This window comes from Lonchura striata, chromosome 4, assembly GCF_050655825.1.
Source record: "Lonchura striata isolate lonStrDom1 chromosome 4, ASM5065582v1, whole genome shotgun sequence".
Classification (NCBI taxonomy): Eukaryota; Metazoa; Chordata; class Aves; order Passeriformes; family Estrildidae; genus Lonchura; species Lonchura striata.
In genome coordinates this window covers 8,204,686-8,223,425 of record NC_140706.1, presented here as the reverse complement: position 1 = coordinate 8,223,425, position 18,740 = coordinate 8,204,686, and the positions used below count along the sequence as shown (strand labels likewise).

Sequence of the window (18,740 nt, the reverse complement as noted above, 5' to 3'; positions counted from 1 at the left end):
CCATAGGAACCATGCCATGCACAGAATCCACATCCCCATTCCCTCTGTCTCTCCCCAGAGAGGCAGAGAGAGCCTGGGGGAATATTGAAAACTTCCAAACCAGTCCTGAGCCCTGCAGCCCCTGTGAGAGCTGGGCATGAGATTGTGGGATCACCTGTTTCCCCAGGAACCTGCCTTCTCAGGGCAGGGAAGATCAAGGTAGCAGTGCAGTCCCTGCAAACCCTCACTGCTCTGCAGGGAGCTGATGGGGTATTTTTTATTTATTTATATATATGTATGTATATTTGGCAGTGCTTTATGCAGGGCACAGCTTCCCCTCCTTTCTGCACAGCCATGATGGTGCCAGAGGTGGAACATCCCTGTCTGGCTATGGTCCTGTCACTCCAAAAAGCACCTCACAAGCCTGGCACACAAATATATCAAATACACACATGATATTATATAAAGTATTTTATGTACATATTTTCTATTATATTTTATTTATGAAATAAAAAGTATTATATAAAACCTTCTGGTTTTTTCTCTTCCCCAGCTCCTCTCCCCTTGTGGGGTCAAGACCCTCTTGCACCACACTTCCCAGTGTCAGGCTGCAGCCATCCTGGGAAGAAGGGGATTACTCTGGTAACCACAGCAGCACAGGATGCTTTGCTGAAGCAGTATCACCTCTCAAAGTGGTGTTTTGCTGGGTTATCTCCCCTGCTCAGTGGGGCTCACACCCAGAAATAAAATATTGCAAAAATAAAATACTGCATCTGTAAAAGTCTAAACTGTGATATAAAAATATGTCTTTAGATAATCATATCTGAAAAGGGTTTGCCTCGATTATTTCACAGAATCATAGGACATCAGAATGGTTTGTGCTGGAAGGGATCTTAAATATTATCTCATTACAACATCCCTTGCATGGGCAAGGACACCCCCTAGACCAGATCACTCAAAGGTACCACTTAATCTTTCCTATATTGCAAGTGTTTGCTTCGGAGGAAGTAGTTCTCCTGGAAAAGCTTAAAACAGCAACAACAATAATAATAAAAATAATAACAATAATAATGCAAAGTACACTGTTTATACTGTATTTGCACTGCAGTGGCCTATGCATTGTTACCAGACATTTCTTTCAAAGACATTAAGAAGTAACTGCACTGTGTAAAAACCATGTGGGGGTTTTCTTCAATCTGTTTTAGGAGAAGAGCAAACCTTTTTTCTAGAGAATTAGCAGAACAATAACCAGGTTTAGTTCTGTCATATGCAGCTTTCTTTATAAACAAGAGATTATGGGAAGGAATTAAAAAAAATCTATACTGTTTAGCTTGGCTATCCCCGACTTTGGAAGAGCTTCCAAAATGGAAAAAGCAGATGTTGCAAATCTGCCTTATCTACAGAGCAACTGTTGACTCTGTTGTGCAAATCCTAATTTACATCTGCATGAAAGGTTTCAGAGATTAAATGGCATTCAAGGAGGAATATTAGCTTTTCTCCCTCCCTCCAGCTCTCCTTTGAATGGATTTACTACTGGCAATTAGCTTTCTGTTCCATCGGCCAAGTAGAAAACAGGATTCATCAGGACTCTACAGTATCCTCCTTTTAATGGACTGTTTTCATAGATCACCCAATTCAGGCACAGAGAGTTTAAAGAAATAAACTGTCACAAAGCTAAAACAGTTACAAAAACACTTTGGCCAGGAGGATTTCCCTCTGACACTTGGAAGCCCTGAGGAGGACAAAAAAGAACCCCACCAGAGAACAAATCAAAGGGGTCTCCTGGCTACACCTAAAAAGATGGGAATGTAAACCTCTCTAAGAGGCACAAAGCTTTGGCTGCTGCTGAGAGCCCAGAACTGGTCCCAAGCCTTCAGCTGGGGATTGCTGGCTTAAAAGAACAAACAGTGATGGGGAGTTTTCCTTAAAATCTGGCCGGATTGTACAACCAACCACTTGGTTCCCCACTGGAAGCAGGGAAGCAAACACCCCTGGTATGTATCTGGTTAGCTCAGAGTTCTGCACTGAACTTTTTCTACAGAAATAGAAGAACTGATACGAAAAGTCTCCACTTCATCAGTGGTCCCCAAAGACAGGGAGCAGCGGATGGGAGGCAGCGCGGGCACGCTGAGGTGCCCAGACTGTGAGAGCTCCTGCTCAAGGATGCCCATGCAGATAGTTCCTGCTCTCCCAGGTGCCAAAGTCTCCGTGCTTTCCTGGAGGAGGGCAGCAATGAGCTGCACCAATTCTCAGCAGCCCAGCCTGGCACAATGAGCACACCCCTGCAACTTTGGGTCACACAGACCACCTCACCCAACCATGGCCAGCCCACAGCGCTCGCTGCTCAAGGCAGAGTGATGGGAACCCACTGGGCTGGTCCTTGGGGAGCACACGAGACTGTGCTCTCATCCTTTTGGTGTCTTGCCTCTTGCTGCTGAAGAGCAGTGGCCAACTTGGCCTCAGCTTTTGCTCAGCACAGCAGGGGCATCCCAGCTTGATGCTGACAGGCAGATCCCACCACAAAGCAGCTGATGCTTCATATTTCTGCTCTACATGCCTGAGGAAGTCCAAAAACCCCTCATCACTGCAGCAAGCAAGCAACTACCACGAGCCCTTTCAAAGCCAGTGGCAGCAGCTATGTAAACTGAGGCACAGAATTAGCCTTCCCAGCATCCCAACAGATTGGGCAACGCCTGCCCCAGACATCACTGGAGCAGAACTTGGTCCTGATCAAACCTGTGCTGTTCAGCATCAGTACACCACAGCATCCCCCTGCTTTGCTGGCCCACCCCAAGCAATTAGCAAAGTTTGCTACAAGGACACAGCTTACACAAATGACTGCTCCACAGAGCATAGGGAAAAGAGAGCAGCTGCATCTTTGGAAGTATTTTTTAACCTTCTTACAATGCTGCTGAATGATTCTGCTGGTTATTTTTTTTCCTGGGCTCTTTCTCTATACCCTCATTTCCTTCCCAAAAATTCTTCAAAAATTCATTACTGCTGGAGTTTTGACCTCCAGGGTGGGCTTTCAGCTACTTGGTCAGCTCTATCACAACCTCTCAAGTGATCTTGCAAATGAATTTTTAAGAAATATATAACTTCCCCTGGCTCAAAAGTTTATGTTTACCTCAGAGGAACTTTTTAAGGGATGCAAATGCTCCTGCTCCCTTCCCAATTCCCAAGCCAGTTTTGCCCTGGAAGCTACTTGTGATGTTTTCTGAAGTGGGCTTTAAGATCACATGGCATCAGAAAAAATCTGCCATAAAGCCCCAACCTTTCCCCTTCGGTTCACAGCTATGCAGCTCCCAAATCCCAGGTCCTCTGTACTTCCCTTGCACTTTTTTAATGTGCACTCCTCTAATCTTCATTTAATGCAGGCAGCTGGCTGCAAATACCCCCAAACAATGACTTTAATCCTAACTATCCTGAAGCCCTCCTTTCCTTCCCGCACCAAAACTGAAGGGAAAAAAATAAAAAAACCAGCCTCAAGACAGCAAGACGGAGAAATCCAAGCTATCTACTGGGCCAAAGGATCAGAAAGACACAATGAGCTAAATTTTGCCGGGTTTGCTAATTAAAAACGGAAGCTACCCCACTTCGGAGCCAAGGCAGGGAGGTGGGGAGAGTTCTCCTGCTATTCAAAAAAATCGGCTTCCAACTGGGACCATATTCACTCCACATTAATTGTCATTCCAACTACGAGTGTCCTAGTTTCAAAATGAAAACTACTCTCCGGTGTAGCTAGTGAAAACTAACACCAGTTTTGAGGCATTAAACAAAATTTATTGATTGCATTTTCCCACCCACTAAAACTTTAATAAGCATTAAACCTGAAACTCCTGGCCCCGTTTCCTCCCTCTACCCTCTCTCTCCATAAAAAGGGTCAGGCTCCTCTATATGGAGATTAGGACTTAATGTTTGGTATTTGTTTATAAGCCTATCAATTGCCTTTACTTCAGGGGGGAGAAAAGGACATCTTAAAAAAAAACCCTCTTGTACAGGGATTAAGAGAGGGCAAAGGTTTAGGGTAGTTTGGGTGGGTTTTTTTCCAACCGATTGTGGGTTTCAGATATATGAAGGATCATGTTCACGTGAATAAAAATAAGAAAATATTCCCCTTTTTGCAAGTTTCCCTTGAGTAACATAAAATGCTATTTTCAAAGATCCCTATTTCTCAGTAATAAGATGCAGAACTTCAAGTCTTCTCTGCTGGCTGTTTTCAGCTGTGTAAAAGGGAAAAATAATAATAATTTGGGGGCCACTCTGTCTGCATACTTTGTAAAGAAAACAAAGGTCAAACATTTGAAATGCAAAGGTCAGTGATTAAGCCCAGAAATCCATATCTATGCATCAAAAAGAATAGCCAGATTTTGAGAGTGCTTAAATGATTTAAATGCAGAGCCTGACCTGGCTCAGCATCTTTCAAAACCAACCTTGTTATTTCAGAGTCTCAAGCGAGATTTAGGTGCCAGGTACCCCAGTTGGAGAAATTTAACAGTAATCTCCTTTCAGGAAGTCTGATCCACTTTAATGTCGTGAATCACAAACGAAGATTTTATTATTTAGAAAACACCTCTAACTAAAGCTGCAATACTTTGTCCTTGTGCTAAACTCAAGTCTTATCCTTCAGCATTATTAGAAAGAGTTGTGCGAGATGGCAAAGAAATGTCAAAAATTCTTTTATTTCTCCTCTTTAAAGAAGGCTGCTAAAGGGATTAGACAGCTTTGAGTTCACCGCTCTGTTAAATCAACCTTACAATATTTTTTCAGCTTGTTTGACTTGCTGTTTCTGTATACATTTGTGTTTTCACCTTTCTGCATTCAAATCCCACACTTAGCGTTTGTTCCGCGCTTCTCACAGGAAACTTAGTCAGTCCTTTATTTGTATTAAGTCTACAGGGTTATAGAAAACAGACTTGGAAAACAATCCCTAAATTAGCAGGACTTACCAGCTTCCATCCATAGGCACATACATGCAGGGCATGCCACACCATCCAAGCTGAATGCAGAGCTTTATCATTTCCAGCAGCAGCACTCAGGCATCAGGTTCACCAGGAGGGACCTTTTATGGTCTCCTGTAACCGTATCTATTACAGAGGGGTTTGGACTCCACTTTACAAATTAAGAGAGAGTTCAAGGAAGTCATGCGTGTCTTGGTTCCCACTGCCTTCAAGCAGTTTTAGGGCTTCCAAAATAATCATCTACAACCTGCACTACATTAGGATCCACAATTTCCAGAAGCAGGGTAGATACGTCTGTGCAGAGATATTTTAGGGCTGCTGTAAGGAAATGCAGACCCTCTTCAGAGGACTATTTCCACCTTCCTACAAGAGGATGTGGCTGGTCTTACCTGCATGAACCAGGGACCTTCCACAGGCACTTTGGGATATATTCCCCATCCTTCTGACTCATTTCCCCAGCTTTTCCTTTCCTTTCCCCACCAGAAACACTTATAAATTCTTCTCTGTGCAAATGAGCCCCTAACAATTACATGGATGCTGTTGTGATGCCAAAGATGGTCAGTGCAACAGGCAAGCCAAGGGTGGAAGAAAAAAGCCACTTCTCTCTGCCAGGCAGAAGACAGGGATGATAAAAACAGAGCCCAGCAGCCACTAAAGGGCAGGATTTGTCTGAAAGTCAGGCACCAAAGCCCCTGCCACTACCCATGAAGACACGAAGTTGATGCATAACCCATAAATGGAGGAAGAGCTGCACACAGCATTCTGCCCCCTCCACTCCCTTTCCACGGGTGGGTGGCTAATCAAGAGTCATCTTGTTTTCCTACCTGCCCTGAAACATCCTATGTCACCCCTCCAACTGCTCCATCTCATGCCCAAAACAGCTGGGCTCAAACACTGAGTTACATTATTCCTGCAAAGACTGCACCTCTTGTCTGCACTTCATTTGCTATGCACTGGAAGGAGGGGACAGAGGGAGAAAACTTCATTTCAAACATTTACTGTATCTTGAAAGCACCTGAGGAGGTTTCAGGCCCTTTTTTGCCAGGACTAACACTTCCCACCCACAAGAAAATCTTGTTCAGAGCAAGCAGATGACTCCTCACAGGAAGGATTTGCATTGCGTGGGGCCACCAGATCCAGGCTCAGGCAAAGACCCTGCACTGAGACCACAGGGGTGGGTACAAACCTGCCCCTTTTTGTCCTTACAGGACTCTTTTACCCCTGTACTCCTTTACAGGGGTAAAGGAGAACCCCTGCTGTCCCCTCTGCTACCTCTGTGCTTCCCTCCCCTTCATGAAGACTTCTGCCATGCAGAAGCCCACTGCCTCCTCAAATTCAAGATGCCAACATGCCTGCACTTAAAAATGAGGCAGAAATCTCATTGCTTCACTAAATAATTCACAGGCTGGAGCCCCAGCACAACTCCATTAACACTTTCCAGGAGTTATTTTCCTTTTTGACTGGGCAGATCAAAAAGCATTTCTGCAGTGGGAGGCTTTGTGTTTGTATTTCCTTTGCCTCCTAGTTCAAATAATGGCAATACTAACTGATCCACTGGGCAAAAGAAAATTGAGTGTGACCCTTTTGTCAAAACTCTGGTGGTTCCCATTTGCTCCTCCAGCTCTCCTGCCCTAACTGCAACAAGATCAGGAGAAGGTGCTGCTGTCACAAGATGCCCCTCTCTGAGGTATTTTCTTTCAGCCTGGGATACCTGTAACACATTACTTTGTATTTAAACTCCATGCTATTTACTGTATTTATATTATATCCCAGGATGGCAGCTGGAGTGCAGGAGAGAGGTTTTATCCAGTATCTTCAAGGTTAATGCTAGTATCCCCCCACTTACACCCTTCTTCTAAAGCTGGGTGAACCAGGAGCCTGGAAAGCCTGAAACATATTTTTTTATGCTTGATTACAGATTTCAAATGCCTGACACCAGGCCCCCACTCATTATATTTTGACACTGATGACTTTGAGCTGAGATGCTTTGCGCTCACTCATCTCTCACTACATCCAGCAGTGTTTAACTGGAAAGAAGGTGGGTGATGGATTTGTAGCAATTTTGGGCAGGGATGCAGAGAGGACACCATCTGCTGTTTCTTACTTTCCCCCCACTCCCCACCCCATCGCTTCCTTTCTATAATTAATCAATTCACAAATCAGGAGGCAAAGTTTTCTTGCAGCCTCCTCTTGCAACCAGCCCTGCGAGGCAAAGGCAGAGGACACGGCAGGGCAGCTGCAAAGCCCAGATGCTGCCTGCAGAGCTCAGAGCAGCATTTGGGGCACTCAGGGGGAGCACTGGGTTCCCAGCCCTGCAGCTCATCCTACCCAGGGGCCTCCCATGCAGGAAGAAAGAGGCTTTTGGAATTTTCTTTGGAAAAAAAATTATGCTTTCACAGAAAGCTGTGAATTCATGCATAACATGCTGACTGTAAATATGAAAAGTATTTTTCATTTTTCTCCCCCAACTGCATTCAGCTCTTTTCTTACATAGTGAATACTGGAGGTTGGATTAAGGTGATATTCAAGGTCCCATCCAACCCAAACCAATCCAGGATCCTATGGTTCTAAATAACAGCTAATTTATGTACCTCCATTTACCAGATCCCCTCAGTTCGGCATGAATCCCCAGCCTATTAACATAACTATTTAAACTGGACATGTTTTCTTAAAACATTCTTCTTTCATAAACTGCCAAGTGACAGTTGTTTACTGTCAACAAGCCTGGGTACTCCAAGACAGGGAGAAATATGCCCCTGCAAAAGGCAGGAATATCGGCTACCAAAGGAAGATTAAAATCTGCTGGTTTTCTCCCTCCTCAGAAATGCTTTATTCGTACAGATACTCATGATACTGATCAGGAGAGATGATACTATGCCTAATTCCAATCATTCTTTTAATTAAAGAAAGGCTCATTGAGGATTTATCTTCACTTGAACATGGTAATTGTCAGGGCACACTCAGAACTCCTTAACCTTCTCACTGCAATTGGTTTCTCCTCTTCACTTTTAGCTGTGATACTCCCATCTCCCAAGGCACATCTTGGCTCGTCTTACACAGATCCTGCTACTGGCTAGAAACAAAATGCTTTCCTGGGGGAATCTGTACAGAGAAGTTAAAAAAATTTTAAACAAAAATGAAGTCATCAGTTCGTTCACACCCTACAGTCTCCACACCGCTGAAGTATTTTGCTGGGAGGGAACTTGCTTGAGTCTTGCCCATGAAAGCAGGGTTAAAAAAGACAAAAAAAAAAAAAGAACAATCCTGTGGGAAAACTTTTTCTTGTGCTCTCTCTGCCCAGGAAGTGCCAGGAAAGCTCCTGTAGGGTGCAGGGTCCCAGGGTCAGGCTCACCCACAGACCCCACAGGGGATTTATTAACACTCCCTGGTGCACTGTGCTGCTCGCAGCTCATGATGCTGGGGCTGATGCTGGCAACACTGGCAGCAAGGATGAGGCAGGAGGGGACAGGGACTCAGCTCCACAGAGGACTCACACAGAGGCATGGGGAGCTGGGTGCTGCCAGGGGCACGGGGAGCTGGGTGCTGGCTGTCGCTGCTCTCTGATGCTTGAGCTTGGGCTGTGATGCTGCTGCGGGCTCCCATTGAAGCTGGAGTTACAGAAAGCAACTGGGAAGTGAAGTTCTGTGTTACAGCTGATTAGAGAGGAATGGGAGGTCACTGAAAGCCAGTTCCAGGGATCTCCACCCCCAAACTGGGAGCCCTTTTACTCGCCCGAGTTTCCTCTGCTTGTTAAAATGTTTGGGTCATTAGAAAACTTCCCAAACAATCCCTGCTTATGCTAAATAGCTGCTCCCACCACGATCTGTGAAGAGCTTCAGCCTGTTCTCTTATAATCAATGGGGGCTTTTTTTGCCTAGGATTCAATAGGCACAAGATCAGGACCTCATTATTATTTTTACAGGACTACAAGAAGCAGAGAATGGTAAAACCCCTAAAGAAAGCAATGACCCTCCAAACTGAGAGCCAGTTTTGCCGTGAAGAATCTTTACAGGCTCTGTCAAGCATCAAAATAAAATTAAAAATCTAATTCTTGGGATCTTTTCAGTTTTCTGACAGGGAAAGCAGAAGGTTGAGAAAGGCTGGCCTCATCATTTGGATCCAGAGACATCTCCCGTAGGTCCTTTTTACTTGGAAGAAAAGCCTTCACAGAGGTGTATTTTACCTTCCCCAGGGGGAGTGAGCAAGAGGGGATGATGAGCTGTCAGGTCAGGGTGGTGCCAGTTACCCTGCGGTGCCCTGTGGAACAGAAACACCTCCAGGGCTTCACATGGCTGCCTCTGCCACACACCACAATGAAATCCCCAGTAAATCCCCTCTGCAGAGGCACCACCAGCAACACAGGAGACCAGATGGCTCCTGGGACATGGTCCTGCTACAAGGACCATGCCTGAATCCCATTTTCACAGAGCCAGGTGCCTCCTGCCTCTTGTGAGACGAGCATCAGAGATGTCCTCGTCCTCAGCACCCTCCTTGGAGCTCTCTTGACAGTGAAGTCCTCTCTTTGCCTGTGTCTTTACACCACTCCTCCCTCTTGGCATCAGTGAGAACCCACCCAGGCACCACATCACCACCACAAGGTCTGGCCCCTAAGCAATACCCTGCTATTTTGCTGTCTCCTCTACACCCAACTCAAGCCAGGTCAACTCCAAAATGCTTAAAATCCATTACTTCTGGATACTAGTCCAATCCTTATAATCCAGCACTGGTCTCCAAAGCTTTACTGATTTAATTACATCAGCTGAAATAATTTCATGAGATTCCTTGTGAACAGCACAAGGTAGTTCAGTGAAATCAAGGCATAACTATAAAACACTTCACTTTCCAGGGCAAAAGTTTTAAACTAAGATAAACTCACAAACACTTTCATCAGCTGTGAAAAAGCAACAGTTGGGAAGCCACCTCTGGAGGTTTCTGGCATGCCACAGAGCACTACCATTGCCTGTTACTGTCTTTCCCTAAAAGCCTCACACTCAAGTTAAGGAACTTAACTGATGGCTTGGCTCCTTGGGTGAAAAGGAAATGAGGGGGGGAAATGCAAGCCAGGGTGCTGCCATGTGTCAATGTGACATGTGCAGGTAGTTCTGCAGGTCAGAGCACACCCCTGGCTGCACTGGTGCAAGCAGCAGTGCCGGGGTCGGGGCTGGGATGCTCCCAGGGAAGAGCCTTGGGCACACACAGCATCCTGTGGAGCAGAGCCTGCTCCCACAGAGCAATCCTGGGCAGCCTCCTTTCCTCACCCGAAAACTTGGAACCCTTCTCCTTGAGTTATTAATTCTTTTTAACCCCTCACAACCTGCAGAAATGGCACAGCCCCAAAATCCCACAGATGCTAAACATGTAAGCACATGGCAATTGTTTTGCATACAGTTCTGTGTGATAAAGAGATCTACTTCCAAGTTTCAGTATAAGCTTTTTATTTAACCAACTCATTATCTTGCCTTGCTCTCTGGATTTGAGAAAGCAAGGCCAGCACACCAGACCTACCCTCCACCTCTGCAATAAATACCACCCCTGTTTTAGTTTTATACATCTGAAACTGAAGTAGTTACTGGAGAAATGTTTTCTTACTTGACTGTGCTGCTATTCTTCAAAAATAGCTTTGCTACATTGAGTAACCTGAGTGTCAATGCACACACAAAAAAAAAAAAAAAAAAAAAAAAAAAAAAATTGGTTTATCTACCTCCTGGGTAGTTCATATCCACCTGAATGCAGAAGCCCTGATAGCCTATCAGAATAATGGGGCAGGTTTACATCTGATTACCTTTCACATTTTAACTACTAAGTTTGCTAAAGGTTTTACTCAGCCTATATCTCACAGTTCTTGTTTGCTTTTGATACTGCAGAAACTTCCTGGTCATTCCAGCCAAGGAGCAGATACTTTAGGGGTAAGCACACCAAGAATCCAGCATTCACTGCAGGAATAAAAGGCCTTCTTCACACATATAGAGCTTTAAATCACATCTATGGCACTTGGCAACCTGAGCTCTGAGCATATGAGAAAGGAGACATTGGGGGAGTCAGCTTTACTTCAGAGAAAAAAAGAGTTTTTTTAACAAGACCACCAGATAAACAGCCAAAAGAGGGGAACCACTAAAGTGATAAGCTATGTAGGAGGCCAAGGAAAAAAAATCAGGGTGTAACAAGGTATTTTAAGGTGCTTTCAGCTTTGCATGCATCTTCAGACATGGTTTTCACCCAGCGTTTTCAGAGAGGTGCTTTCAGATTTACTCCTCCTACAGTCCAGGCTGCCTGCTGCCACATACCATGAGTGGCTGTGCTGAACCAGAGTCCCATTTGCTGAAAAAAACCCCAGTGTAAGGCAAACTTTTACCAGGCACCATCCTCTTTGGCACACAGTCTGGTACATGTACAATCAAGTTTATCACTAATCGCTGTTAGAAGAGATGAAATGGCAAACACTCTAACAGCTACATCAAATCACTCTATTCAATGGCTTGGAGTCAGCGGGCAATTTCAAGGCTGGAGTGTTTTTTAAGGATCAGAAAAAAAGTAAGAAACAGATATGCAGAGTCAGACAAACTCCCAGGACACATGAAAAGTTATGAGCACGTAGCCCATGAGGGACAAGATAGAAATCTATTCAAACAGGGAAACATAAGAAAAATAGCCAGATCCATTGTTTATCTGTGTATCAAGTTCTGCTGAGCTGGGAAAAACTGGGGAGGAAATTTCAACTCTATTTTCAATATAAATATCTGAATTTGTTATTAGCCTGATGGGTCTACCTTATATATAGTAAAAATTGCCAAAAGCTAAGCCATGATGACAACACAGCCACTTCTCCAGGAAACCTAATGGCTCCTGCTCAGGCTCCTGCACACTTCAATGACCAGCCAGAAAAAGCCACCAGCAGGCCATGCCCTAACCTTAGCTAAAATTAAGGTGCAGCAAATGCCTTCAGTCACAGCTCTGCATGCCAACAAGATATCACTGTCAGAAACACCTTGATCCAATGCTTTTATAAACTGAAATTTGTATTAATTGCTCAGAAACCAGGCTGATTCCCTACCCTTTAGGATCCCTAAGTGATACCCTTTAGGATTCCTTTAAGTGAATAGCAGATGTACACAGCAAGTATTCAGAAAGGACAGCTTTCTAAGCATTTAGGTGGATATCAAAGTTCACTGATATTTTAAAAGGAAAAATTCTGTTTCTCAGCCTCATAAGAAGGGGGGGGGGGGCAATGCTCCTCCAGCTTTATGAAAAATTTCAGCTTTGTCGAACCTGCAGACTTGGTCCCACTGTATGGAAATTGTCTGGATACAGTGGGAATGCCATAATGAAGAGTTCTTTGGTGTTCACCTAATTTCAACACCCACGTTCAGTCAGGCTTCAGGACAGGTTCACCTTCCCAAACAGCACTAAGGATTTTTTTGGAGGGAGTTGTAAAAGTTAACATGCCAGTCAGAGCGGCTTATTTAATTGCATAATTTAATTAGCAGATCAACACTTTGCTACACAATTTTCAGATTTACTTTCATCATGTTTCCTACTCAGCAGTTGCTAATAAAGTCTTTATTAAAAGAAAAAATCCTCAGATTTAATTGGAGTGACCCTTGTCAATATATGTAGAAAGCATCACGTTATACAGCTGCCATTGAATATATTGAGTCCATCTCTGCACTGCAACAGAGTTTAGTTTCTAGTTCACTATTTGCAAGGTAAGAAATAGATTTTTTTTTTAAAGAACTGATGCTTCATCATCTTTTATTTCTCATTTTATTGCATATAACAAAATAGGCTAGTCTCAGTATTAAAGACTTAACTAGCTCTTTAGCTGCTGCTGTTCATGAGAACAAATGGATCAAGTTTTAATCTCAAAACTATCACTCACAGCTACCCACTAAATCTTAAAGGTTTCTGGTGTAGGGCACAAAGTAAGCAGCACCATCAATATATGAGAGACTCTTTGCAGAGGGTTTGAACACATAAACCCCAAGGCCAGCACCAGGAACAGCCAGTGCCATTTGGCACTCACTTCAATACCCCTATAATTTCAGGATGAACTTTGAAACAGTCAGACACACACAAAGCAAAGTGACACAGATCATATCCTACACCTTGGACCCCTCACTGAGCTCATGCTGGAAGGCTGCAAGAGCCCAGTTGCCATCAGCTGCATGAAAAACACTGCGGCCAGCACATCACCACTTCTTTCCACACAAAAAATGTCATAGGAATTGGTACATGCTCTCCCACTAAACTTCAACAAAATCTCCAAATAGTACTTGTTCTGTTTTTCTGGAAAAAAACTGCCTGTGCAGTATTAACTCTGGGTGACAATTCCACTCCTTGCACAAGGAAACTTTGGTTCTTGCTCCTGACAGACTGGGAGAGCTCTCCCCTCCCCTCCCCACACAAACCTGATCAAACATTAGCAGCTCTCTATACAACTCTTTCAATGCACTCAGACAGCCTCACAGCTAACTAGTGCAACACAAATCCTAAAGAGCCCAGAAACTGCCTTTTTCCACATATACTGTGTGCAGACACATACACAAGCCAGTTACTGGAGACAGGATGGTTATCAGAATTTCTTAAAAGTTAAATGCTGCTGTTTCAGTTGGGCTGCTCTCTTAAGAAAACAGCCAGCATTACTTGACATTCACAAATCGTACGAAGTAATATCTTTATCTGAATACTAATGCAAATTGGACGGGCTTTTTTATATTGATGTCTATTCTGTGGCTGCTGAATAGAGTGACCGCATGCTCAAGGCTGCAAAGGAGTTCACTGACCTCCCTAATCATCTCTGTCATAGCCCCTGAATGACATACACATTCAATCCTGCCTCGCCTCTCTTACTTTCATTCATAAAAAAAAAAAAAAAAAAAAAAGAGGGAGGGGGAAAATTTGACATTGTTCTTCCTACAGCAGCTCCGAGAACGGGAGAGAAGAGAAACTCAGCCCAGATGAGGCCCCTGGTGTTTTTAGTTTAGCTTCTATTCAGCAACAGCCCCGCCATCTGCCTCCTTCCTGCCAACAGCCGAACACCTCCCTGCGGAGATGTTAAAACCTGCACCCCCTCCACCTCCGCTAATAGCCAGTATTCATATTAGCAAACATACACATACCTCGAGAATGCCTCCCTTCAATGTGTGTTTTATGTAGCTGAGTATAGGCACAAAGCAGTAGCTGTTATAGCCTTCACAGCCCCGTGCGGAGAATTAGATCACTGGGGAAAAATCCTTCCAAGCCCCTTTATGGAAAATAAGGCCTTAGACTGTAAATGCAAAGCCCAGCGAACAACAACCCTCAGTAATGAGCCAATACCCCATGGCCCATTTGACTAGGAGAAAGAATTTGCTTTTTACCATTCAATTCAAAAAGACTGAAAAAGTAAAATGTGTTTTTACTCGGCTCTGAAGGTTTATATTCTTTACAGTTTCTTTTGCACAACCTTTCCCCCCCAGGTCGGACAGGCAGCGGGTGCCCTGACCGTGGCAGAGCCGCTGGCTCTGGCACAGAGCTGGGGAAGCAGCAGTGGCTTCACGCGTCCCCACGCACGTGGAAGAGGTGGCACAGCCACTGGCACTGAAAAGCTCTGTCTCCCCTCATACTTCCCATCCACACGAGTTTTCAATAGCTCACAGTGACAGGGCAAGACGTTGCTAGGGGTTGGGGTTGACGGGAACCCTCCTGGTTTCCTGAATCCCATTCCAGGGAGCAGAGCAGGAGTTGACAGTGACATCTTTCATTTAGAGAATGCTGACCAAGAGATAACAGAGACTGTCCCGAGGATTTCCACGGGAGGCCCTGGAAACCCCAACCCATCACTCACTTCACAGACATCACTGGAAGGATGATTCCCTCTGTGTGACCTCCGAGTATGCCACTTGCTACGATTCCAACAGGATCCCAAAGCTTTAACTTGCCAAAGTATCGTAGAGCACGGGAGGGGTTTAGCACCACTTAACACATCGTCGACCTCAGCTAAGGGCTGAATGAAAGAAGCCCAGGGACCACTGAGGCAGCCACCGAGGTTGCTGCTCACCCCCACGGGATCGACTGTGTCTGAAAAGTGACAGCACCAACACGGACCTCAGGCTAAGCCAGAGAGAACTGGGGACACTTCGCTTCTGTCACTCGCAGCCCTGTGGCCAGCACAGGCTGCTCGCCGCCCTCCGCACACCGACCTCATCTGCTCTGACCAAGTCCCTGCCATGTTGCCCCATAAATCAATTCTTTTGGCTGTGAAAAATGAGCCAAACGAGTTACACTAAGAATCTGGTGTTTTATTAGGACTTTCTTAAAAACAAACCCAACCCCCTGTGTGATTTATAGCTTTAACCAAAAGGGGTATGAAAGTAATGCCCCCTACCCCCCAGCCTCCACGAAGTCCATTTATTCCCCTGTCACTTTTTTGGCAAACAGGCTTCGAACCCTTTCCTGAACAATGGAAACTTTCTGCCGGGTACATGCAAACCGGAGGACAGGGGGCTGCGAAGGGGCTCCCTTCCATTAAAGAGCTTTGAAAAATAAACAGTGACTCAGGTAGCAGCTGAGGCGGATCACAGAGACACGATGCTTCAAACCCGCCGTATATTACTTGGAAAGAAAAAAGCAAAGCCCAGCTTTTGCCCGACGTGTTAAGTTTTTTTCACTTGCAACTGCAGTGCTGCCACTCCAGGGGAGATCCTCGCCGGCTCTCCCGAAACGCACTTCCCTTCTCAGCACGGCCGCTCATTCAGCTGCAACCCAGCCTGTGCCTACCCGGAGCTGTGGCAACACCCCTTTTGCTCCCAGGATGAGGACATAAATGACCTTTCCTTACTCTTCCCACCCGAACACACGCAGTCAGAGCATTCCCGATGTGTGCCGAAGATGCGCTGCTACACACGCACGCAAGCATCTTCCCAGCTGTTACCCACGGAGCGCCCCATGCACCGCCTGGCTGAGAGGACTCCTGGCAGACAGGGATCCTCTTAAAAGCACTTTGTCCCTCCCGGGCGGCTTTCAGACTACCCCGATCCACGGCGAGGTGGAACCGCCCCGGTCCCGCGTTCGTAACTCCCGCTCCGCCGCCGCCTCCAGCGGTCTCCATCCACCCGCCCCGCTCCGCTCGCTCCCGGACGGGGACGCGTAGCGCCGAACCCGGCCGGGCCGTCCCCGCAGAGCACGTGTGTGCGCGGCCGCGCAGCCCTTACCTGCCGGCTGCCCGCCGCTCCTCGCCGCCGCCGCCTTGCCGCCGCCCCGCCGCGCCGCCGGCATCCCGCCGACGGCCGCCGCCAGGCACAGGCACCAGACGGAGCCCCAGGCCGCCCGCATGCCTCCGGAGCGGCGCCGGGGCAGCGCGGCCGCCGCCGCACCGCCCGCCTCAGACATCCCCCGGCCGCCGCATGCTGCCGCCGCTCACCGCTCCGCTCCGCCGCCGCGCTGCCGGGAGAGGAGAGAGGCGCTCAGCGCGGGAAGGAGGACGAGAAAACCCCCCGCCCCTAGTGCCCACACAGAGGAGGAACAGGAAAAATAACAGTAAAAAGGCGGAAAAAAAAGCGGTGGGAGCAGTAAAAAAGTGCAGGGGGCCGGGCGAAGCCGTGCGCCGAGCGGCGGCGGGGCGCCTACCTGCGCAAGCCCCGCGGCCGGCCGCGCACCGCGCATCGAGGGAGGGAGGCAGGGAGCGAGCGCCCGCAGGAGCCGCCGCTGCCGCCCGCCCGCCGCCGCGGCGCTCCTGCGTCTGCTCCCAGCGCAGCGGGCGCGGAGCGGGGCGGCCGCGCTGTCCCCGCCCGCCGGGCCGGACCGCCCGCCCCGCCCCGCCCCGCCCCGCCGCCGCCGCCGCGGGGGGCCGCGCCCGCCCCGCGCCGCTCCGCGCCCGGCCCCGCGGCTGCGCGGGGGGGCGGCCGGAGCCGCGCGGGGCTGCGCCCGCCGAGCCCTCGGGGCGGAGCGGCACCGCTTCCCACAGACGTGAGACTGAAGTTGGCGCGGTGCTCCCATGCTGGATCCCGCGGCGGTCACCGCGCGTCCCCTTCTCCTGGCCCTGGAACAGCGCGTTTTCTGAAGAGGCGGCGGGAAGGGGGATGCGTGGGTTGGGGACAGCTCTGTGCGTGCAGCAGTTCGGCTCAGCCTGGCACCTGAGCAGCAGATGGCCCATGCACCCATTTCCCCTCCATGGCTGCCACTCCGTACCCCGAAGTGAAGCCACCCGCTTCGAGCCCCCTGACTTCACTCCCCCACACCCATAATCGCTGTGATACGTGTATGGGAATCATGACAGGCTCCACGGCTCTCTGCGTGTCTGCTCTGCCAACTGAAGTAGCTGTTTTAATAAAGTCTGACTAGATGGATCTAGTCACATTTACAGTTACCACTGCAATGATCTAGTCACTATCACAGTTATAGTTCGGGTTTTTGTGGTCATCTCAGAGACCCCCGACACGGCCGAGCTGCTGAAGCGACACGCATCACTTACTGCTGACAGCGAGCTGAGCTGCCTCATACAGAGAAGTCACAGCTCTGCTTTAATCCCACTTGACACAGCAGCTCGTTCGCTGAAAATAGACGCAGATATTATCAGAGCTGAAAATGCCCTGCAGAAGGGGCCCAAAAAACCCAACCTGCGCAAGAGTCAAGGGGAGTTTTTCTGGGTGAGAGGAAAGGCGGGCGGTGCGGAGCTTTGGCTTGCAGCGAGGGGAGCGGCGGCGATCGCTCCTGGCCGCCGCGGCGGGCTCGGCGTTCGCGCTGTCGTCGCCGCAGCCGGGATCTCTCTTGACACCTTTATCAGGCACAGAGACTCTGACATCTCAATACTGTGGCATTGTGTGGGGAAGCATTGAAAGGGGCTGCGGCGAGGAAATCCTACATGTCAGTGGAGACCCTCGCCAGTGACACTGTCGGTTTTAAATGAAAACAACGGAGGGAGAAGCAGACATATAAATAAAATGTGCTTATTTCACCGTCACAGAGAAGGTTTGGCAGTACGTCAAGCTGTACAATCTTTGCTGTCATAACTGCTGTGCTGGAGGTGCCAGAAAATCACAAAAAATTAAAACAACAGCAGCATAATTATAACACTGCACAAGGAGTTGTTGGCGTCATTACTTTGAAGGCAAAATTGCAAAAGCAGGGCCAAATTCTGCTCTCAAGTAAAGCCATCAGGGTAGGATTGTTGTTGTAGCGTTATTTTTCCTATTGCTGTTAGTATTGTTACTATTACTACCTCAATTTTCCAAGAGGAGAGCAGCAAAGGAGGACCAGGAGCTTTCCTAAGTTTGCAGAAAAAAATAAAAACATCAGTGAGAATTCAGTGAGGTTTTTCACACTGTAGCTGAGTTTTAAAAGTGCCACAGTGATTGTTGCTTTCTGTCAGGCAAGGGTAAAAACTCTCATGCTGCTCCAGGAGTAACAGGATGGAAACAGCAAATCTGAACCCAGAGAGTTTTAAGGTTACTGGGAGATGTGAAGGTCTGCACCGTGTATCAAGTTAGCTCAGCCCTTTAATGATTTTGAACTGGTTTTCATTTGGAAAAAAAACCAAGAGCTTATAACATTTGGAAGCTCTTTACAACAGGAAATCAAATGGGCATTAAGATAGTCCTGTATGAAGAACTTCAAGGTTTGCAGTTTTCCCTACAGCAGGATATTTTTAGTTTTCCTATTTATTAACCATGCGGAACATTCATGTGGTGTTGGGGAGCACAGACCCGATTAAGTACAGATTTTTTTGATGCTGCTTTGTCACAGTGGTGGCCACTGTAAGAGAGCCCAGGATGTAGTGCTGTGCAGCAAAAACTGCAGCTCTGGACTGTGTCTCAGCCACTCTCT

General features: G+C 47.3%; 1 protein-coding gene across 6 annotated transcripts in view; it reads right to left on the bottom strand.

The window, feature by feature from the left end:
• FGFR3 (fibroblast growth factor receptor 3) overlaps positions 1-16,676 on the bottom strand; it is a 52,758-nt gene extending 36,082 nt beyond the window's left edge. For 3 of the 6 annotated variants that reach the window (XM_085577577.1, XM_085577578.1, XM_021535671.4), the window contains exons 1-2: positions 16,545-16,675; positions 16,130-16,358 (exon numbers count right to left, since the gene is read on the bottom strand). In XM_085577577.1, the coding sequence (XP_085433703.1) occupies positions 16,130-16,307 (178 nt within the window). In that variant the 5' untranslated portion in view covers positions 16,308-16,358; positions 16,545-16,675. Of the gene's footprint in view, positions 1-16,129; positions 16,359-16,544 lie in introns of all 6 variants that reach the window. The other 3 variants (XM_021535670.4, XM_021535669.3, XM_085577579.1) reach the window with 2 other exon arrangements.
• Between the last annotated feature and the right edge of the window lie 2,064 nt (positions 16,677-18,740).